The sequence below is a fragment of the Neopelma chrysocephalum genome, unplaced genomic scaffold (genome assembly GCF_003984885.1).
Source record: "Neopelma chrysocephalum unplaced genomic scaffold, ASM398488v2 Primary Assembly neopelma1_77, whole genome shotgun sequence".
NCBI lineage: Eukaryota > Metazoa > Chordata > Aves > Passeriformes > Pipridae > Neopelma > Neopelma chrysocephalum.
Genome location: NW_020897738.1, coordinates 8255464 through 8279606, shown reverse-complemented (window position 1 = coordinate 8279606; position 24143 = coordinate 8255464). Strand labels below are relative to the sequence as shown.

At 44.7% G+C, this 24143-nt stretch overlaps 1 protein-coding gene across 8 annotated transcripts in view; it reads right to left on the bottom strand.

Annotated features, from left to right (window-relative positions):
- Window positions 1–24143, bottom strand: part of ARVCF (ARVCF, delta catenin family member) — a 155743-nt gene extending 131600 nt beyond the window's left edge. For 5 of the 8 annotated variants that reach the window (XM_027689413.1, XM_027689419.1, XM_027689416.1 and 2 more), the window contains exons 1-3: window positions 24105–24143; window positions 16396–16495; window positions 11834–12077 (exon numbers count right to left, since the gene is read on the bottom strand). In XM_027689413.1, the coding sequence (XP_027545214.1) occupies window positions 11834–12049 (216 nt within the window). In that variant the 5' untranslated portion in view covers window positions 12050–12077; window positions 16396–16495; window positions 24105–24143. The remainder of the gene's footprint in view (window positions 1–11833; window positions 12078–16395; window positions 16496–24104) is intronic. The other 3 variants (XM_027689414.1, XM_027689415.1, XM_027689423.1) reach the window with 3 other exon arrangements.

Genomic DNA, 24143 nt, shown 5'->3' with positions numbered 1-24143 from the left:
TCCCCTCACAGCCCCCGGGCTCGGCCGGGCTCGCTGCCCCGCTCCCCGCCGCGGCACCGCGGCCGCCCCGCAGCCCCTCGGCAGCCTGGGCACGGAGCGAGCCCATGCAGGGAGGGCAAAGCGCCGCTCCCGCCGGCAGCAGCGAGGGCGGGCTGGCGGCTCCCGCACGGCGGCTCGGTCCCCGCCGCCCTCACATGGCTCTGCCGCCGCGGCCCCGGCGCCGGGAGGCTCCGTGAGGGGGGCGGCACCGGCGGGCGGCACCGGCCGGAGCGGGCTGGGCTGGGCTGGGCCGGGCTGAGGCGGCCACGCCCGGCGCCGGGGGAGCGGTGGGAGCAGCGCCGGGGGAGCAGAGCGGGGCTGGGCCCTGCCCAGTTCAGCCCCTCGCCCTGCCCGGTTCGGCCCCTCGCCCTGCCCGGTTCGGCCCTTCGCCGTGCCCCGTTCGGCCCCTCGCCCTGCCCGGTTCGCACCGAGCGGCTGCGCGCCCGGAGCCCCCCCCGGGGCTTCCCCCGCTTCCCTCCCCTCCTGCTGGATTACAGAGAGACAAAGAGGGAAAGCGCCCGTTCCCAGAGCCGCTCCGGGAGCGGGAACCTGCGGGCTCCGGGAGCCCTTCCCAGGGAATTACAGCCGGGTCTGACAAGAGAGCGCAAGAAAGGAAATCCTCGCCCCTGCTTACTTTTCGCACTTCACTTGGAGATTAACGGCATCCCCAACGCACCGACACCAGAGAACGACGATCTTCCATCACTGTCCCCTCCCTTTTCCATCTCACAAAGATGCGGCGACGCTTGGAGCTCAAAGTACAGCTGGCCTCGTTTTTTAAAACCATTCACCTGCCCACAAACCTGCCCCACATTCATTAAGAGATTCTCCGGATAAATTATTGAATACCAAAATGAATGCCAGATGTGCTAAACCTTGCATCCACCACATTCGGCAACAAAAACTGGGACTTCACAGCACGGTCGGACCTGGTTTGCACATCCACCCATTTCTAGCGAATTGGAAGCACCTGTTTTTTTAACATCCAGTCTTCGAACAGGCAGCCAGGCTCCGAACCTCCAGAGACTCAGGCTGGGAGGTGTAAACCAACCTTAAATAAACCTGAAGCATTTTTCCCCCTGGAGCCACACAGGAGGACATGCTTACCCAGCACTGGAACTAAGCCTTGCCCTTCTGTGTGAGCACTTGGCCAGGTCTGGGAGGCAGCAAAGTCCTCCCCCAGTGCTAAAAAACCCAGCACTTCTTGCAGGCACCAGCCAAGGGACAATGGCTGTTTTTCCTGTTCCATACTGGGTTCTTGCAGCAAACCAGTAAGTGAACCCAGCACTGTAACAGCTGCTGGCTGGGCAATGGTAATTAGGACTGAAAGATACTGGCATCAAATTAGAGACTATCCCTGGAAAACAGGCAGAGTCAGAGACAGTGAGACCAGCTATAAAGCAGAAAGGAAGGTACATTACAATTTAATCTTCTTTAATTATCAGAATAGGCACCTTAGCACAAAAGGGTCTTTTCATCCCAGCTTCGGGTTCCCTGAAAATTTTAAAACATACTTCCAGTGTCACCATAACTCACAGTTGGTACCAATCCTACAGGATCAACGTGAAAAATGCAGCATCTCCTACACAAACATTTAAGACCAGAAAAAATGTTTCAGACTTGTTTAATTGTAATTTCAGCCTTCCTGCTACTGCCAGTGTCAGCATTCCAGCTGAACTCTGGAGCTAAGGCTTTGTATTGTAGGGGCAAAGAACAGGGCAGAACTACGTCACCCAACTCATCCTAATTTGTTAAAAAATAAATGCCATGTAGTTTGACAAGGGCGACGGTAGGTGTTCCACAGGGTTTGGCTGAAGTGAAGTTATTTGCTTCACTGGAGGGAAAAGACGTTCTCTATCTGCAGGGGAATAATTTAGAGGCAGCCAGGAGTGGCCATTAATAAAATACTCCAAGGCCAGGGCAAAAGGAACGCGGTTTCCCTGAGTCTCCTGTACCTCTGTACAGCACTGCCCCCCTTCTCCTTGTCCAGCTTTCCTTCAGTTAACACACTAAAATAGCTCCCCTTTTGTCGTGCTGGCACAGAGCAGCACCATTGAATTCAGGCAGGAACCTGGCCCTGTGCCAGCCCTTTCCACGCTGTCAAAGCACAAACCAGAGTAAAGCCCATGTCCACAGGGCACCCAAGGAGCTGCTCCTGCATGCAAAGCGACCCTGAAAACCCTCCTGGATGGATTTGCCAATTCTTACTCACATAAGAAGTCTCTCATGTTGTAAACCCACAGATATTTGTGCAAGATGTGAAAGATTAGCACTGCTAAATTTTGAAGTCCCGCCTTCTGGAGCCAGGTTATTATTTAAAAACATTATTTTCCTTTCAAAAATATAATAGATGCTTGTAGGCCTCCTGGTTATAAATTAATTTTGGGAATGTTTTGACTCATAGCTAGAGGATTTTATTTTTTTTAAAAGGGCAAATTACATCTTAAGTCCCCTCTTTAGCCTCTTGCAATATTTTACCAGCTCATATAATTCTGAATGCTGGGATTTGGCAATGCTGAAGTCAAAGAACTAATTACCTAAGTAAGAGTTATGGATTAGATCCCAGAGGTTATACTGAACTTCCAAATTTTGGCAACAAACACTCTATCCATTAGTATCAGACTGCTGACTACATCGCAACCGCCCCCTCTTTTTTTTAATGAACCTTAAATTCTTAATCTGTCACATTTTTTCCAGCTGCAAAAGCAGTGAAAACCTTCCTTCTTCTCTCTGAGAAATTAAAAATTTATAAATAGGAAGGGATTTAATTCTTTGGAAGATGGAGTAGTGTAGTATCTGGGCCAAGCTCTCTTTTCTTATTTTCTCCCATTACCCTTAAAAAATTCCCCATCACTGGTGCTGCTCTATAGATTGATCTGCTCTCAGAGGCAGTAAAAAGGAAATGGTTTACAGCTCTGCCTGGGACCATAACATATGGGCTCAGTGATATGTAACTTCCATAAACCCAGCAGAGCAAGGAGGCACAAGATGAATCAGGAGTCCCAGGTAACCACCCAGGCAAAAGCACCACCATCACCCATGGCAATCCTCCAAATTACAGAGCCTGTGCTCAAAGAGGGGCTTCCATGCCCAGGGTATTTTACTGTCCTCCTGTGAGTTCTGTGCAGCAAATAAACCAGAGGAGTGGGAGAACCAAAGCACAGCAGACAGTGGTGTGTCAGCGTGTCCCACCACGGTGATTTCAGCCCAGACAAATGCAGGCACAACATTCCATCTCCAGGATGCATTTGACATCTTTTCCTGTTAGCATTTTCATCATTTTTACATGTATTTGAAAAGTTACAGCAGCCCTTTCAAAGCAAAATGATTGTGTGACCCCGGCAGGACACATCCACCAGGACAGTTCCAACACTTCCTTGGCCATGGTTTGGACAACCTGCCTGCTTCCACACTGCAAGGTTAGAGATGGAGACACAGCCAGATCACCTCAGTCAGGGAGCTGCTCCAGAGAAATGGAGGATGCTTTTAGGTGTCACCCTTATTTAAAAATCCAGTATTAAAGAAGAGCTCTGAAGGATCACGAGGCCTAAGAACAATACAGCAAAGAGGAAGCAGACACTTGCTGCAGGTTAACACCATGAGGCATCTCAGTAAGTTCAGGGGATTTTAATTTGTATACAAACACAGCTTCCATCTTGCTACATCCAATATCAGTCAACTCATTTTCATCCAAGTTGTCATATGACAAGATGAGAACAAGGACAGGCTGGTGACAGCACTGCTTACATTAGAGAGGAAGGACAGAGGAAGCTACATGTCACTATATATAGGTCGCAGTTGAGTGAGTGACCTATGTTTCTACCCAGCAGCTTCATTTAGATAAGAATCAACTGCATTTTAAGGGGATAAAAATAAAAAAATCTCCTCCAGTTTATGAAAAAAAAATTTAAATTACCATGGCATTTATAACACAATGACAACAGCAAGGAAAACAAATCTAGTTTAGAGTTGGTGCTGTGACCATAATTTCATGCTGTAATGATTGAAAAGGAAAACAAAGACTCAAGTGCAGGAAAGATGGATCCAGTATTAACTATTTTTTATTTCTTCGATTTTGTTTCGGTTTTTCGATTTTCTGGATGGTTTGTGCTGTATTTCAAAGCAGCACATTACACACATTTGCTCAGAGGTACCAGCTTAACACATCATTCCCTCATCCAGAAGGCAAAAATGTGGTTTGCCATGATGTACTGGACTGATAACTGTCTGCAAAATCTACCCATTTTCATGGTAATTACTGTCCTCCTTAAACCAAAACCTCTTCCTTCTGAAGAGAGCATTAAGGTCTCTGTGCAGGAAATTTATTCCAGAGCAAGTTTCTTCTATTTTAAATAGTTACATATGAAAATAAGACTGCAAAAAGGAAGAAGAGCTAACCAAGATGGGTTAGAAACACGGACACTGTAGTTCTTTTTTGATCTTTACAGAATTCTAAAAATGCCACTCCACCAGCATTTTAGCCTAAGTCTCTAAAATGAACTCTGACAGTATTTTACAGCACTTCCCAGTCACCACAACTGTGGGTAAAAACTATTCTCTTCAGCCAGTAATTTGGTAGGTTAAAAAAGGAAGCAGTTGTTGGGGTTTTTGTTTGGTTGGTCTGTGGGGGTTTGTTGGTTTGTTTGTTTGGTCTTTTTATATTTATATAGAGATGAAACCATGACATTCATTTAAATCAAAGGCTTTAATTACAGCAGGCACAGCCTCAGGCTGCCCATGGCCATCCTTGGCCATTCTGCTCTCAGTCACACTGATGACTTGAGTGAATTGCTCCACATCTGAGACAAAGCGAGCGAGAACATCATTTGAACCCTTAACAAGATGGCTCAAACCAGCAAAAGAGTGAGTAATTTATCAATGTCACCATAACCCAACACTCATTTTGGGCTCTCTCAGCATTAGCTCACAAGAGCTCACAGATCCTGCAGGCAGCTCAAAGGGAACCAAAGCCAGGCTGAGCCCTTCAGGGACAAAGCCCAAAGGGCTCAGGGGCAGAGGAAACTGCCTGTTTGGCTGCTTGGGAGCTTTAAAGTTGCTGCAAAGCATCCCTGCAAAGCATCCCTGCAGCCACAGGTGCCAGGGCAGAGGCTCAGGAAGATGGAGCAGCTCCTGTGCAGTGCCCTGCAGGGAGAAAGCTCTGCCTCGCTCATGGGCACAGATCAGGGCCTGTGTTAGGAACAAAATCCTCTCATAAAATTGGGAGATCCAGCACAAAAAGATTTTGTGATGGTTTAAAATCTTTAAAATCACAGCTAAGCTAATACAGTCATGTGCCTGGGAACTAAAATGTAGGAGAACTAAAAATCTTGAAAAGCCAGGACAATTAATCATGTTCTGCTGCCTGAGCTGAGGAACAAACAGGCAGCAGGACATGGAAATAAATCACAACTTTAATGTAAGATGACTCAAGAAGCAAATGTGATAAATATGACTAGAAAGTTGGCTTTAAAAAAAAATCCTGTTAAACTTGATGCTACTCTTTAATGTTTACATTTTAATGTTCCTTCTTTTAAGACATTTTTAATAATTACTTGCTCTTATACTTACCAATGTTGTAACACTCAGATGTCATGCAAAGAACAACCCAGATGCCTGTTTACATAATGAGGAACACACAGCAAGCAGAATTAAATTTTAATGTGTTTCTCTTATATGTTCTTCTAGAAGAAAACACAGCTCTATTAGTAAAGCAGTGTCAAATCCTGGAAAATTATCACAAAATAGTGAATTTGTCATTCAATTTAAATGTTTTCAACTTAAACCTGTCAGAGCTCTAGGCCAGACAGGTTAACAGTTGTGAAAAATCATTCTTTCACAAGTCTTGGCAAACAAAACAAGAAAATTCTTGCCTTTCAGTTGCTTCCAAAACCTCATTCGATAAAAATTCACAAAAAACAAAAGGAGTTGAAACTCTCAAGGCAAAAAAACCTGCAAAAATACTTGAGATGCTCAGGGTAAATGTGGTCATTGCTTTGCATTATTATAATCACTAGTGCAAGGCAGTTGCTGTCCTGCTGACAAACATTAGATGGCACTTTGGAATTTAGCAGTTCCCACACAAAGTTGCAGAGCACACAGTTAAGAGATGAGGTGTGAGGTGTGCATGTGAGGTACTGTTAATGACAGGGAAAAAAATGAGATTTCTGCAAAGGAAAGGTGCCTTTTGGAGCTAGAAGTATATTTTCAACCTGCACATGTAAAACTATAAAATAGTATGTGATTAAGTCTGGAAAAAACAAATCATTGTGGTGGAAAGAAGAAAATAATTCTTTCCTCACCAAACAGAGGGTCAGTTTTTCAGTTGCTGGGATCCCTTTTTTTAATTTTTTTTATTGAATCCTTTGGAATCTACTTTTTAAACTAAGCTTGCTGACCAAGTTTTAGACAAACACTTCTCAGATGTGGAGTGGATTCTGCTGCATGCCAGCAGTTCTGAGCCCCAAGTTACTCTCATAAGTGGGGTTTAGGTGGTTTGCTTATCAAATAAATCCCTTCTGGAAGGCAGTGCACAGCTTCTGATGCAGCTGGTCAGATCTTAGCTGATGCTGACATTGATGCCAATATTCCCATTCACTTGTATCCATGTTTTACCATCTAAGGACTTAAATGAAGACTGGAGAAAATCCACAGGGGAGAGACTATTCAAGAAACAGAAGAACCAGCAAATGTAATTTCTCCCAGCAATACTGCCTGAATCCCTTTCCAGAGCTCCCATGTGATTATACCAGGATGCCTGCTGCACAAACTTTTTTTTTTGTTAGCCTTGTGCTATGGAATTCCTCCTGCAAGACAGGAAGCAGGTTCCAGAATTTCTTTTGGAATTTGGGTCATCCCAGCAGAAAGGCAAACAGAAGGAGCTCCTTGAGCTCCCAGTGGTGCAACAAGCCATGCTGTCACCTTGGGAAGCCTCCATCTGACACCTGCAGTAATTCCAGGAGAGCTCCTGAAGCACCTGCAGCACTTTGGGCCTGAGAAACACCAACTCCTCGTGTCCAGTTCCCACTGGTGCTGAGCTGTCACCAAGAGGTCCTGACTCACAGCAAACCAGGAGCTGGTGCTTTCACAGAGCTGGGACAACGTCCACCAAGAAGGCAGCAAAAGCTCCAAGCTCCAGGCTAAATGCAGGTATTGTCCTGTCCAAGACAGCAGAAAGCAGGGACTGATCCCACCTCAGGCATGGGGAACACATCTCCCTGCAGAGCAGCTGAGTGATGGCTCCTGGGCCACGTCCTAATGCTGGGATCCCCAAGGACTGCAAGGATCCCCCAGCTCTCACTGAATTCTGATCTAATAACTCATTCTCCCATGGGAATCATGTTCCCAAATCTCCCCCCTGCCTCCTCCATGGAACCTTGGAATAGTTGCCCAAATGCAGAAGCTGAAACCTGACCCAGGTCGCTCCTAGAAACTCAGTCAGAGCACTCACAGGTCCTGAATGTGCAGGATCAGGCTGAGGGCAGGGCGTGTGTGACTCCCATGGGAATAACTCCCCTGATTCCCAGGGACCTGCAGGGCAGAGAACACAGGAGCCAAAGTACAGAGTGAGGGGAGCTGAGCAGGGGCAGCAGCAGCTGAAGAACAGAGAGGAGACTCTGACACCAAACCACGCCATTCCCCTCAAGCACAATGTGCATTTCCACGGTTTCAGCTGGTTTTGTACAGAATTAGGACTATCCCTACAATTCTTTCAGCATTGTGCCATCCACTGAGTACAGGCAGACACAAACACCCAGGGGTTAAATACCAGTGAGGCTTTTCTGAGTATTTGGCACTGCAGCAGGAAACAGTACAGGAACACCAGGGAGCTGTGAGGAACCAACAGCACTGCTGTCTGTATCTGACCTTACCTGCCAGGCAAAAAAACCCAAAAAGTAATTTTCCATGCTGTCAGCCCCTCAATATCAGCACAAATATGTTACACAACACAGGAAGCCAAGAGGCACCACAGATTAGAACTAATTACAGAAAACTTTGCACACAGAGATGGAACTGCTTTCTGCAGGAGATGGAGAGGACAAGAAAGGGAAGGTGAAGATTCAGTGCAGCTCAGAACCCATTTTTCCTTCTTCTCTGTATATGTTCAACCATCTATACAATATTAATGCACCCATTATATACAATATTAATGTAACCATGTTCTTAGCTATCAAAGCACTGGAAACAGCCTCTATATTCTAACAGTCTGTACTATGTCAGTGTGGAGCAGAGAATCTTAAATAGAAGTAATGCAATACAGACAGAAGTGTTATTGTTGCCCACACTAGCTCAGAAAGGTTAACTCGATGGTATTTTCTCAGAAAAGCAATTTGAGCTAATCTTGTATTTTTTTTTAATTCTCGCCATGTGTTCTGGTGTGTTTGAGAGTTCACCTTTTACTTGAAGCTGACCCTCATTTCACTAAATGTCATTTTTGGCAGAAGTCACAGGTACCTCAGATTAACATAAAGATTGAAGAATATTGGTACTTAATTATGGCTATAAAACACCTGCCTAAAAAAACAGGGGAAAAAAACCAAGGAAAAATGTGTTTGTTAGTTTTCAAACAGGTGTTATTTCTCTGGAACATAAGTTGAAATATAAATGATCCAAATAGTATGAATTATGAAAATACTCTGTAGCTTTTTACCCCCAAGCTGTTTTTGAAGAGCTATAGTCACATGTGCAAAGTGAAAAAAAATTAATTTTATTAACTTGGTTGATTTTTGACATTTCAAGATGGCATTTTAGGATATTCTTTGTTGGGAGGGGGTAAAACTATTCCATAAAGTTCAGAATTATATAAAACTTGCAACAAGACTACCAATTTAATGCCACTAGGTTTTCAACAAAAATATCATTCTAATCATTCTTTGATTTGAGTTTAAGCTATTCTAGTGTCTTCTCAGCCCAATGTGGCAGATGATCTACCTAAAAAAAACCAACATAAAAACACCCCAACAAACCCACTACTGGGAACCTAAGAAACTGGAAGTAACAGTCAAATGTAATAAATTTTTAATTACTGGATGATTTTGTTAGGGTGAAGACTTCTCACATCAACCCATCAACAGGCACATAAGAGTCAATCCATCTGATCAGTAAAACCCTGGGCCAGCATGGAAGGGACTGATTTGTGTTATTTATCCCATAAATACCAGATGTGGCAACTCCCACAGCTTTCCTACTGTAAGGGGGGGGGTGTTAATACTTATCTTTTTTTGACAGGAACCCCCTCAAATCCCTACAGGGCACTGCAAAATCACTGCAGTCAAAGTACTGTTACAGCGCATTTGCTGGCAAAATCAGTTTATTGAATGCTGTACCTTTGTTTTGGTTATGGAACACTAACAGGAATGGAAGTTGTCCCCGTGCACCAACGGGAAACAACCTTTGAATGCAAACCTTGTTGAGCTCCCCAGCTGATCAGAGCTGCCAGAGCTCCTCTGAACCCCAGGGAGCCACACCAATGGAAACCAAGGCAGGATATGGCCTCGTGGTTAATAGGTTTCACATGTCTAATGTTTTAATAAAACTACACATAAAAAAAGAATATTCTTTATTATTAGAGAGTGGTGCTGTGGCTGGTGAGCTGTGCAGGGAGCCCTGCAGCTCTGGGCAGCCAGCCCAGCCCAGCACACACCCCTCGAGGGGATGGTTCCACTGCCCCTGCCCACCTCGGCTCCCACGGCCAAGAGCAGCACAGGGCTGGGCTGAAATCAAGGAAAATAAAGCCAGGGAGATGAAACCAAACACCTCACACAGGAGGAGTGATAAGATTTATCATGCTTGTAAAAAACAGTATCACTGAGATACCTGAACATGGAGAAGACACGGGAGAGGTGCTGCTCAGCAGCCACTCAAACTCCCTGAGCTGAGAAAAGGCAGCCCCTGCCAAGGCTCCAGGGCTCAGGACACTGCAACAACCCACTTGCATCTCTCACCTCAAAAGCTAGAGAAGCAAACACAAACACACATGAACACACTGCTCTTCTCTCTGCAGCACAACCAGAGCTGCGCTTCCAAAAACCAACAGCCAGGGCCAGTCAGGTGGCTCCCACTGCTCAAAGCCAGAGGCAACTTCCAAATGGAAAAGCTACTCCTTGTTTTGTAATATTTATTACAACAAATGGTTGAGGAGGGTGATGCACAGAACTCAGCCAGTCCTCACTGAAACACAGCTCCAGAGAACTGTATTTCACTCCCGTGCCTGAGCAACCCTCACAGACAGCAGAGCACAGAGTGCCTGTGCTGTGTGTGCTCTTCACAGTGAAATGCAATATATAATAACAAAGATAAAATCATTGTATATTCTAAGACTGAATGTACAGCTTTCATCTTTCATTTAAACACAATATAATTAATTCTAGTGAGTCAGGGAGGAATTTGGCCCTCAGTATATTTAATGAGAATTCATACAAATAACCTCACATTAATTCTTAACTGTGCGTATTTAGCTATTCAACCATTTTATTTCATATACAAGCTACTCTAAAAACCTCAATGCTAATTATTTATGAACTAAAGCTCCCCTCACCCAGTGGCAATGAGCTGAGTGTACACAGATCCAGTCTGGGGTCATTTACAGGGCTGTTTCTCCATAAGAGTCACGTAGACTCCAGTAACTTAAAACTCTTTTATTAAGTTTTCTTGGAAGTGGCTGGACCTTAAGCCATTACACTGCAGAAAACTCATGCTTCATCAGTTTTGTGGATCAGGAATTTCATTCTGAAGCCATTAATCAGGCACTTTGCACAAAGCCGGTCAGAAAAAGCGAAGGTGAACTTGTCCTTTTCCTGCAAAAAACAGGTGAGCACAACTCCCCTCTCCCATCCAGCTGCTAATCAGGGGATAACAACCCACAGCTCCCACCAGCCATGGTCAGACTTTTAGCCTAACCAGTGCAGGCTGCTCCCTTCACATGGAGTCCCAAATTCTGGCATCAGAATACAACACCGTGGCAGCTGTTCTCAGAAAAACAGAGCTAAGAGAAGAGAACAGAATGTGGAGTCTGCCTGAACACAGCTCAATACAAGGATAACTGTAAAACAGTCTGGGATAACTGGGAAACAACTTGGAGAATCCCCACAGCCCAGAGTTTCTGAACTGAACAATGTTTTCTTAGGAAACAGACCTTCACAAATGGCACTATTGCTTCTGCATGACTTACCTTGTGTGTCAGAGGGATTTGCCAGCTGAAGTAATTCAGAGACATTAAGTAGTTTATCATTGCACATTTAAACAGTTAAAAGAACGCGTACCAAGCAAGACAATATTTGGAAATCTAAAGCTACCCCCAAAGCCAGTTTGCATCATTAAAATAAAGTCTATCAATTCACTACACATGAGAAACAAATTATGAAGTCCTCCCTCCACAAACAATAAGGCTTCGCAGGAGGGAAATTCCTGCTTTTCATGCTGCTCCCTCTATTCAAAGTCCAGCTATTTCTAATGGAAATTTTGTTTGCTATGGAGATTATGACCCAGCCTTCTTTTGCAGCCACCAGCACATCACCACACTCACAACAAGTGCACAGATTCAGAGGAGGGCGTGAAGATCTCTGTTTGGGGTTTACACTCAATTATGCACATAGTTTTTGAAGGATCTCATGAGCTAAGAGAAAGCAAAAAACAACTTCTGAGCCAAGGCTCTGAAGTGTGAGCTACCAAATGACCCGATGGAGCGTCGCAGCTCTGGGGTATCGGGAGAGAAATGCTGAGCGCACCCCGATGCCCCTGGTTGTCTGCAATGTGCTGCAGGTGAGCTCTGGTGACAGGTGAGGGGAGCAGGTGTTACCTGCAGGACGAGCTGCTGCCAGGCAGTGGCCAGGGGCTGCCCGTTGCCAATGTTGCAGATGCTGAGCCTGTCGGAGGGCTGGCTGGCGCGCTCCAGCTGCAGGGACACGTTGCGCCGCTCCTCCTCCAGCGCGCGGGTGAGCCGCTCGAAACGGGCCTCCTGCTCCTTCACTGAGGCCAGAATGCTGGCAGCTGACCTGAGATCATAGTCATCCATGGCTGCTGGCAACGCTCCCGCCTGCCAACTGAAGGGGTTAAGGCAAAGGGTGGGGAGGGCACGGGGCAGAGGTTAAAGATAAAAACGCACATCGTTAGTCACCCCCCTAAAATACTCTAAGAAGCAAACTGCAGTGGTCTGTGAAAAGCATCCATCTTTCCATCCATTAACTTGACTTTAAATTAAGAGTAATTAATCTAAGGCTTCCCTGTTCAAAAAAGAAAGAAAAAAAAATATGCTCACCTTGGAGAGAATTTATATTTAATTCCTTTGATCTTTTTGCTAGAATTGCTCTGACGAGGGTTTTCATCCCTCCTGCAAAGCTAATTTCACTGTGCAAATAATGATGTACTTAAATATATAAAAAAAGATATACAGCTTTGGAGGGAATGAGGAACATTCTCACTACAGACACCTGGAATTTCTGTCTTTAACAGCATAAGTGAGAAGATTAACATTTTTAAGGACAGAAACGTCACGGTGCAAGAAAACAGTTGCATCCATTTTTCCCGCCCCCAGCCCAAACTCAACAGACAGTAGCTGAAAACAGTTTTCATTTTTAAATTATAGCAGCACACTGTAATATGGAAAACATTTTCAAATGCAGAGTGTGCAATTGCAGTTGAAATGTGCTTGATGATTTCAGCCAATGAAACAGCCCTTCATGCAGCTGCTCGCTAATAATGCAAATGAAAAAGCCAAAATCAAACATCTTCCATGGAAAACACACAGGGCTGCTTGTCTCTCAGTGCAGAAAAAAGAACTCGAGAACCAGCTATATGGGATATATCTTCTGCCTCATGTCTTCTCCAGCAGGGTTATGAAGTGTCCCATTTAAAACCCTCTCTCCAGCTGTATGGTGCATGAAGTAAAACTCCCCATTGATCCACAGATCTGGGACGTGAACATCATTTCAAACGTTTTCCCAAGAGTATGAAATCAGCAGCATAAATGATGGCTTCACCAGAACCCTTCCACTGAAAAAGTAACCAGTTTACCACTGGACTACTTAAAGCACCTCTGAGAGAAGCAGAGGCAGAACTGCCTCGAGCTCCTATAATTCAAGAACTGTTCATATCCTGTGCTGAGAATTAAGTCCTGAGAAATTGTCCCTCGATGTGCTGCCAAAGACTCTTTGTTTTCCATCCATCCACAAGGATTTCCATGGACACAGATAGTTCCAAACCCTGGTTTCCTGATGCTTTGCAGTTCATCGTTCAGTGCCCTCGGATGATGCACACACTCCTGACTGATGCATTTTCCACGAGGGTTACATTTCTCAGACCCCCTTTCCTGGGCAGATTCTTTGGTAGTGAGTGATAATGTGCTCATGTACTGGTGTGTTCCCAAAGCAGGAACATCAGTAGCTATTAAGCTGCATATTTTCACAGTTTATTGGAAATTCCTAAGTAGGCCCAAGGTCTCCTGTCTTTTGTCATATATGGTTGAAATCATCCAACAGGCCCCAAAGACACTGGGGCAGAAGTAACAGACCCCAAGCCAGTGACATACACCTTGATTTCATGGGAAATCACCTGCCAGGAGCTCTGTGTTCACTGTTCACTCTTACAGTGCTGCTAAAGGAGTTGGGGTTCCTATGAAATCACCTTGGGAGCAGTGTAAGGATTACCATGTATTGATCTCATCCTCTTTACACATAACCATGACTTGAGCCTTTCACTTTTGCAGACCAGGAGGCAGAAGTGACTTTTCTCATTTGTGCATTGATTTAAGTTCTGTTTAGATTCTGAAAAAAAACCCCAAAAACCACCAAAGGGTTCTCCAGATGGCACAAATTAGTCAAATACCGACCAAGCTGTGAACTTCTGAGACCTTCCACTAGATTATAAAAAGTCTGTAAAGCCTTCAGAGACCACACTGTTTCCTGCTGAGCAGAATCCCAGCCTCTCCAAGGCCAGCAGGATTCCTGGGCAGTGCCAGGCTCACCTGCTCCCTCTCTGTGCTCAGCCCTGGCACAGCTGCACATGGACACAGCCAGAGCTCGTGGGGCTCAGCTGCTCGTGTGCAGCCACCCTGCACATTGCTGCTTTTGTGCTTCCCTGCCTGTGCACAGATGGAGGCAGCTCTGTCTGTCTGTCTGTCCTCCCAGGAGTGCAGATATGCTCACTGACTCCTTGGAGTGTGAAAGCACCGGGACTTCCCAGCCTCAGGCACTAATCCTATTTTGGGAAAAACATACATGGGGGGGCATTTCTAACTATATATCCTTGAAAACACCTCGGGGGTTACTAATTCCCACTGCCCTCCTGCAGGAGCAGAGGAACTCACTGCTACAGACCCAAGTGCACCTCAGCCAAGGGGATGCTCCAGGCCCAAGAGAAGAGTCTGGATGGTCAGGGATGAGGAATGGAGAGAGGCTCCTCAGAGGTGCTGCAGAGCAGAACTCAGGTTTCCTCAGTTGCCCTGCAGGGGCCCATCTGCCAGGGAATTCACTGTCTGCAGCTAAAACTGCTTCTTCTCACACGCAACCATGTGAGAAACAACACAGAAGTCACCTTTTGGGGGTCCCAGAGGCTGGATATTTCTATGGACTGATTTCAAAAAGTGAATCCAGTGGGGATGACGAGATGTAACCTACAGCAGCTAAATTTAAAACAAGCAGGTTCCCTTTAGAATATATAATGCAAGTATCTGTTCTAAGGAAAAGCATTTCCAGGAGTGCATGAAAAATCTAGAAGCCCCTCTTCTGAAGCAGTTACAGCTTTAATAACAAAAATCACAGTTGATGACTGAGCTGATATATCAACTTTCAAGTCACATTCTGAGAATGTGACAAAGATTCCATTCAGAAAATCCCTAATGAGATATAAGACCTTGATGCCACACAAGAGAACGCAGAAAATTTGGGTTCTATAAATGGTACAAATCTCTAGAGAGATCTCCATGCAGAAAATATAGTGTTAACCTCCTTACAACCATAAATATTGTGCTTCTCTTCTCTGTATGAAGACAGACACAGGCAGAAAATAAACTGTATAAATTTTCAGATGTACAATTAGTGACCATAAAAATCCTAATTGCTATGAAGAAACAGCAGCAGGACCAGTAACTGCCTTTTAAGAACTGTTGGACAAAGAAAGACTTCTGCATTTCAAATGTTTTATTAGCAGATAAATACCTGCTTGCTGTTGATTGCACTCCTAATTATTTACCCAGGGTTTCAACAATTTACATTATCAGCAGTCTAGACCAGAGGAGAAAAATAAAAGTACTGACTCATGAGTCAGTTACTGGGGCTGCCACTTGCAATTTGCTACCACTTGTAAATAAATTAAAGTGCATTGAAAAGGGTATCAGTAAAAGAAAATATTACACCTACAGCAGCCAGGTAAAAATTATTCCTTAGGCTGCATTTCTAAACACAGCAAAGAGCTGCCTCCAGAGTGTCAAAGGCTACGCTGACAGCAGCAAATCTCCTCTCCTGCCTACGTGACTCCAAATCCATTAGTGCTGCACTGGAGCTGGAGCAAAGCAAGAGGAGCTGCTTTTTCTGACTGTTCCTGAGACAAAGTGATGGACTGAGAGGCCCCTCCTGAGCCAGGACAGCTCGAGGGCTCAGTGAGGATGGAAATGCCCCCAGTGCAAAGGGCCCAAACTGAGTCCCCCAGTTCCCAGCCAAGGCTGGGGCTCTTGGGAACTCTGCCATGCCTGGGGTCACTTGGTGCTGCCCCAAAGGGTGAGTCAGCTCTGCATGCTGATTTTGCTAATACAGTCAAGAGCTCGTCAAGAGCCCTTCAGATGAAGAGGGGTCAAGTTGTGTGAGATCTGAGTACCTAAATCCTAACAGCCCTGGAGGACCTCACACCCCCTGCACTTCTCAAAGCACTCTGCCTTCCTAAAGCACTCAGGCACTTGAGTGAGCTGAGTTTGGAGAGAGAAGTGTCCAAGGCAGCTCCAGAACTCCACAGAGGCTTCTCCCAGCAGGAGGGGAGGTGGCTCTCAGGGCACACAGGAGATTTCTGGGGTCCAACAGTGTGAGTGCTGAGCAGGGCTGTCCCACTGCTGCTCCAGCCCAGCCCCAGGCTCCCTGCCCTGCTGGCATTCAGGGCACTACAGGGAGCACCAAGAAGCTGCTCCAACTCGTGCAGCTGCAGGAGCAGCAGGAAGGGCTGTGAGTGTGCACGGAAACAGCAGCTCTGCTTCCACAGGGAAGGAAACCAGCGGAGTAAAACACAGATGGGGCTGGAGAGGATGTGTGGAACTGAAGAGTAACACATGCCATGGCATTGCCAGCCCTGAGTGCCACAGGACATGAGCAGCATGACGTGACTGATGCCCCCCATGCACCACCAGAGAGCATGCAGAGAAAACTGAGCCATACACACCTAGAGAGGTACCAGGATGAGGGTTAGAGCTGCTGGGACATCCCCCACTAAGCCTAGAACAGGACAGAGAAAGCAGGAGAGCAGCCTGAAGCAGAACCAGCTACAAGAGAGAGGAAAGAGAAGACAGAGTTAGTTAATAAGGTATTATATTACAGCCTCTTCTGTGCAGTCATCTCCCAAGTTCTTCTCACTATGTTATAGAAATTATTTATTACGCTGTTTTCCTCCTAACTTGGAGGAAAAGGAAACAATATTCAGAGAAGCCAATCCTGAGACTCCTAAGGAAAAAAATCCCCACCCTAGTTAATCTGATTTGTGATCAATACCTGCTTGTTTCTGTGGGATTTACTGTTGATGTCCTAAATCAGGAAAAGCTCTGGACTGGAATGAGGATGATTGAATGCTGCAAACTGGATATTGTGGCCAGACAACTTAAAACACAGAAACCCACCATGATGCTTTCAGAAATGAGAACTGTTATTTAGGCATGCAACTTCAGGTCCTGTGTCAGATGTACAAGCTCCAAATGGCTCAAGATCATTTTTAGAAAGGAGACATTAATTTCTCAAATACACCCACTGCACAATATCTTACAGCCACTTCCTTTGTTCTACCTGCCTGTAAATCTGATCCTACACAAAACCCAAGGGAAAGAAGCCTTTGGGGTATCAGGTCACCTGTGTAGCTCTGTAAATCTCTGATCTCTTTTGTCTTGAAACATTTAGCACCAAAACTCCTCTGGGCCCGTGACTGCCAATCCAGTCCCTGTTTTTCCTGGAGAAGGCACAGAACAGGATCCCTTTGGCACAGATGTGGTTCTGTGAGGCAGCACAACCAGCCTTCAGCTGCTGCCACCCAAAAATGCTGCAGCCACAGGGCAGGGAGTGCAGAGCCAGGACACACTCACGCTGCTGCTTCAGGTGTTTTAGAACATTTTCAGAGAGAAATGTTGGCCCAGCAGATTTTATGCCCCACCAGGTCCTGTCTGCCTTCCTGAAGCCAGCACAAACACAGTTTCTTGTGTTTCAGCCAAATTACCAGAAATATGATCCTTTCTTTGCACGGATCCAACCTCAAAGGGCATGGAACCATCATGCCAGAAAACTCATTTTTCCTTAAACTAAACAGAAGTAAATTCTGTGCTCAAAAGTAACTAGATACAACAAAACTGTGCAAAGATATGCCCACATATGAAAGTGGGGAGGCAGAGTGAGAAAAAGACTAGTTCTCAAGCAAATGACCAGAGAGAATAAATTAAGCATAATTCAGTTTCTGCAGACAAAAGAGTCACACTTTTGAAAAAAAGAATTTATACATATATAAAAAACACATTCCAAATAAACTCCTCCTCAGACCTTATGGTGAAATCTGTCTTGAGCCTGGGTCCTCTTCCTGCTCTGGCGGACTGAGCTCTAATTTGACCCTTCCATGACAACTTCCACCAATGAACAGCAATGAGGAGTTCACAAAGAAACCTGTTCCAGTGGAGTTCTCTGGTAGGCACAGACAGACACCCTGTGCTGGTGTCAAAAGGAACAAGAGAAAAGCTGCTCAGGGTGGTTTTGCTCCTTTGGACAGTCTGTGAAACAAGGTTTAAACTGGGGAATGAACAAGAGCAGAGGAAATGGTGACGGGAGAAATGGGAAGAGGAAAAGGTCTCTGAGAAGGAACTTTGGCTCTTGGGGACACAGCAATGAACTCTGCAGCTCACCAGCTCTGCTGCTGCAGAAAAACAAGTCAAGTGCAATATTTGGGGTTTTACATTAGTCAGGAACTTCATCTGATCGTCCAGCAGGAATCATTTTGTAGAAATAAATACAAAATTATTGGGTTTGGCAACATCAACAAAAGAATCCAGACACATCTCTGTACACACAACACAGTTCCAACACTTCACTCACTGCAGAACTGGCTCTGCTCAGCAGCACCACAGCATCTCTAATCCTGTCATAATGGTTCCCAGTCAATTTAACCATTAATATTTTAATTAACCTCTTAGTTAAAAGCACTGAAATGATATCATAGTACCTTAGAAAAGACACAGTCCTCAGGAAAAAAGGATGCAGAATTTTCTTGTATGTAATACAATCTCTCTATTAATCAGGGCACATTTAAATGACACCAGTTGTCTTTCTACAGCTTCCCTTCAGCAGAGATTCCTCACTTCTGCAGTTTGATACCAGGAATTTTTCAGGTTTTCCTCCCAAAGTTTCATGCACTGTTTCCAGGCTTGGTGTTCCTGCACAGCTTTAATGATACTGTAGCTCTGCTCCCCTAATAAGGTACATTTCAATTTCTATACTGTATTCCCAAATGGAAGGGAAAATAAATTAGAGCAATATAGAACACCTTTCTCACAACTGCATACATATAATAGCATAAATAATTCAGTTTAATACTCTAAAGTTCCAATGGAAATATTTTTACAAGGGCAATTTTTAAAGTAAATGTTTTAGCCTATGATTACTTTTGCCCAACAGAAAAGAAAAACCCATTTATTCTTGAAATTTGTCATTTATAGACCAGAAGAGTGTAGCAGCACCTCTCTAAAGCAGAGCTCTTGGAAGGACTTGTCTATACAGAGGAAGCTGAACTTCTCCATCCCAGAGAGCTCATTACACCACACTTCCTTCAGAGATCAGTGTCTGTGTTAATTAAGCATAAAACAGCCCAGCAAAATGGAACCACGTTACCTCACACCTCCTGAGTGTCCACACTGAGGTTTAATGGGTGTGTGACAGTCCATAAATTCACACTGTGCACTGTGAATTCTGTGCAAACAAACACTCCTCACGGATTCCCAAGGGGTGTCCAGGTGGAACAGCTTTTGTAGAATCTCCTAAATCCCAGAAGAGGGACCAAGGCAGAGCTGGCCCAGGGTTGGAATGTGCCCACTACAACCCCTGCTACTGTTCCACCTCACAGGGGTTAATTCTGCCACTGAGCCACGGCCAGGAAAGTATCAGCAGCATTTATACTTCACTCTCTGCACACAGAGAATAAGCTCTGCATGATTTCTGCTGATGTCCTGGAGTTGGGCAGCATTTGGAAGGCAGCACTTCCATCCCCACACCAAGAAGCCAAGTCAGAAATAACCATCTGAGCTGAATGCTGTGCACCAACCTCGTGGAAACAGTTCTGAGTGTTTTGATGATTTCAGCAATTCCATTTGCTTAATACTGTGCACCATAATGATCAGACTTGTGTGTTTACCTACCCTCAGAAAATTTTATATTTTTCTTTATATTTTCTGGTTTTCTACAGAAACAAAATGCAACTTGAAAATTAAAGGCAGAATGAACAAGATGATACTTTGCAACCTCTCTTGGAACAGAAACAGTAAACTTGCTCCTTCTCAAACCTCTGACACCTTTTCCTCTGCGTTGGAACTTGCCAAACATGATTGTCACCAGCCTGATTAGTTCATAGCTGATCACTGAACCCCCAGAACACGTGTCCTTGCACACTAAAGCTGCTGCTCACCATTGATTCCTCAAAGGTCTCCCCCACTGAAATCAATAAGGAGTTCTGCCTGGAAATGGATTGCACTTGGTGCTCCCTTTCTGATCCACGGATAGTCAGGTTTCCAAGTGTTCTCAGAGCTGCTTTCAGCAGGAGCTCTGTGTGAGGAGCTTCACCCACAGCAGCAGATGCTTCACCCCTGTCCCTGTGCTGTGAGAGGTGATGGGCACACCTGGGCACATCTGTCTGAGCACAGAATTCCTCTGGAACCACCTTCCTGCAGGAATGGCTTCCCAGCAGCAGGGGAACCACCTCTGTCTCCGTGCCTGCTGGACAACATCAGGCCTTCAATGGAGCACCAAAGGCTGTGGGCACGGACTGGGACTGAGCTCATCCTCAGCACAAATGGCTCCTCTCTGCAGAGCCCCCCAAAATCAATACATCTGCCCTCAGAACAAGGCTATTGCAGCCAGGAAGCGAGAAAGATAAAGATCAAAGGCAGCACAGTTCATAACTCCACTCCCTCAGTCTCTCCCCTGTATTTTCAAGCTTGGCTTCGTAAATACACAACCCAACCTGGCCCCAAATAAGCCAAACACAAGCTGTTATAACCTCATGCAATCAACTTCCACAGACTACTTAAAAGATTTCATTAAACAATATACCAGATTCCTCATTTTTCTGGGTTTCTGGATGTTCAGAGTTTTGGTAAAAGGGTTTCCATCTTCAGAGAAAGGCTCCTGACAGGAATGTGTCTGGAAGTGGCTCCATGTGGGGAACTAGAGCTGAGAACAGCCTTGTATTCATCAGCACTAAACTCCCAGCAGGAACAAGAGTCAGGGGGCAATTCCCAGAGCCAGGCAGCTTCTCATGGGCAAACCAGAGCAACTGAAATATTACAGAAAGGCTGGAAAATGCTGCAGATGCTCATAACTCTTTCATAAAAGATACTCTTGTGCTGCCATGGCACAGATAAATAAAAAGGCAAGTGCCAGAGCTGAGGGCAGCCCTGCACTGGGGCAGCCTGTTGCCCACTCCAAATGCCCCTGTTGGGCTCAGCACACAACTTATTTAGGCACCACACTCAGGCAGCTCATTTAAACTAAGAGCCATTAGGCAGAAAATTGTCCTTTCACTACACATTTTGAGAGGAGAGGAAAAATAAAATCCAAGTGTGACCCCCCCAGAACAGTGAGTGTCTCAGCTCAGCAGCAGATGTGTAAAATGACTTACCCTGACCAGGAGGAGTTAATTGATGCTATAAATAGCACTCTGCACACACACACAAAAATCCACTTAATTCTAATATCCAAAGCACACAGGCCAGCTCTGCTTATCAGTAAAACTATTTTCCTTTAAAGAAGTGGGCTTGGGTGTTCTACATGTAGATTAACACAGGGAGATAATTTGATTTCAGGCTATTGAGAGATTTCCTTCTTTTTATGTTTCAGAAGAACAGGGCTGCATGCAGCTAAATGGGATCCATAGATTACAGTAGAAGAAAGGCTAATAAAACTGCACAGCCACATTCCTGGGTAATAACAAATGCTTTTTAATTCTAGGGCTCCAATCTCGGGGTTTATGGGGGCATTTCCAGTAACTGCCTTTAAGATGAACGCAAATAAATGCATCAAGAGAAAACAGATCCTTTAACCCATCTGAATCAAATCCTTACTGTCTCCCACAGCATTTTAAACAAGTAAAACTGGCACTGCTAGGAAAAAAAATTTCACAGTTCTGAAGTGTTCAGAGCAAGCATCTTCCCTGTGGTTTCTGACCTGGTTTCAGAAGAAAATAAACCAAACCCAAAACCCCTGGGCTGTTTTCCAGACCACGTGTCTTGTTTACCTCTCACAGCCACATCCAGTGGGTTGTGTGGCTGCTCCACCAGGGAGCTGAAAACATCAGTACAAACAGGAAAGAACATAATGCCAATATTCATGTCTCATTCTTGAAGCTACTAAATCAAATTAATTTTATTAGCTGCTTACCAACCCATCCTGCTGCATTACTCTCCTGCATTTCCACCTCTCCCATTAAAAACAACCCCATTTTGACCTTACGTTGCCTTAAAGCAGGAACAGCATCAATGAAGAGCAGATTAAAGCAACACAAAGAGAGGGAAGGAACAGAACGAGGGCCACCACCTCTAATTTTCCTCAGGAACATCTGTCTCATTCTAAATCCAGTGGGTTCTTTCCCCAGGCTGTGTCTGGAAGCCCGAGGCACTGAGTAAATGTACTGAAATTATTGATCTGCTTTCTGCAGTGGCATGTGCAGAGCAGACCCTTCACTGCCTCAGCATCTGCAAGCTTAAAATGCAGCCCAAGTTCACCTTCCCCTTGTAAGTTTAGGATGCAATCCAAGTTCGTGCTGATTAACACCACAGCCTTTTAGTATTACAAGGCAAACACGCATTTGAGAACTAATAAATAATTTCTGAGCAAAATAAAAGTATTTAGCTCGTGTGATGCCTTGAATAATCATCCCATTCATGCATAAACATCTAAAGGCAGAAGAAACAGAGACATTTTAATGACAGTCTTGGACAAAGTCCTCATTCCATACGATGAATTTTGGCACCCCAAGAGCAGTCCCTGCTCCACACTGCAGAACCATCCTGCTGCAGGGAGGGGGAGCCTGGCTGAGGGGCAGAACATCAGTGCCACAGGAACTGCTCCTCACCTCCCCTGTCTCCAGGTACAAGGCCTTGCTGAACCTTCGAGGCAGGAATCCTCATCCCTGGGAGGCATCTTCTATTCTATCAGCCAAGAATCTTGGCTTCTGGGGGGTTAAACTGGCAGACTAAGGAGCCCTCAGAGAATAACACTCAGGACATGCCTGGTTCATATCCCTGGGTAAATCCCCATAGTAACCCCATTGATTAGTCCATCTAAATGAGTCTTGACTCATTTAGATCTTCCCTTGCATGGAGCAGCAGGGCAGGGCTGTGCTTACCCTGCCAAGGGTCACACTCACACAGCCACCTAAACTTGTTTTTATTACATCACAAGTGGCAATTTTCACAACTGGGATTCATGTCTTCATTATAAGAGCATTTTATTCATTGGTTTGTAGCTCTATCCAAATTTAAACCTCTGGGCTGAAGTCTTCCCTGGTAGGTCTTTCCTTCAAGGCTGAATTTCTCTTTTAGGAGAACTTCAGTGAGAATAACTGGGCTGGTTTTTGTATCAGTTGGGGAAATTTTTGTGCAAGTTTCTCCTGTCAGAGGCTGTGCAGACACAATCAGAGCCCTGGTATCCCCCAGCAGCCCCAGGTACAGCACTAATGCCTCATATTACAGTTATTGGGAAGCACAAATATTTCTTCCAGGTCACTGATGATCCTCTCCAAGAACCAGTTTTCTATTCAAACATTCCTTTTTAATAACTGTTCTCCTAATAACTGTGCTAAGTTGGAAAAATAATAATTTTGCCTTAACTGTCTAACCACTTCAAACGTTTAAAGCAAATTCCCTCTATTATATCAAAATTAAAATCTTGCACTGTATAAACAGGAATGTATTCCAGCTACAATAAACACTTTTAATTCATTTCATTAAGACTAGTAACAGAGCTAAGTACCAAACAACTCAGACAATAAATACAATGTAAACTCTACTGAGAACCTTTCCTACAAACAGCTTCTGAAGTTTAAATGGGCTATTTACTTTCCATAAAACTTTTTGATTTGACATGTATAAAAGGAACAATGTTTAATCTAAAAACAATCAAATGAAAATGGAAAGAAGAGCTTTATAAAAATCAGTAACATGATACTTGTTTTTCAGAGGATTATTTTCAAGGAATGCTTGGCTCAAACTATAATCCACCTACACTGAGAAAAATAAAGCAGTACACAGAAGGGAGCAATATTTCAGGAGAATAAACAACAGAGTACTTTCATATTTAAACCCATTATTCCCTATCAAGTCCCCAGATTTAAAACAGACACACCAAAGCACTGAGGTGAATCTGAAGCAGCTGAAAATGTTTATGGTCATCCTCTAAGCAACCAGAGGAGTGGCCTTTTGATCCATCACAGGTATTCATTCCCTCCCTTCTGCTCCTCAACCACTCTACCACTATTTTAAACAGATTTCAGTAGGCCTTCAATAGCTTGCAAACTAAGGAATTTCTGAGAAGTGTAAAGACAATTTAATAAAAGGATCGTGATTTAAGAACACACATAATGACAAAGTAGCAAGATACTCAAGAGACTTGAACTGAGCTGCAGAAACACAGTACCTTTTATAGTGTTCCTTTCTTGCAGTGGCTTTAAGATGG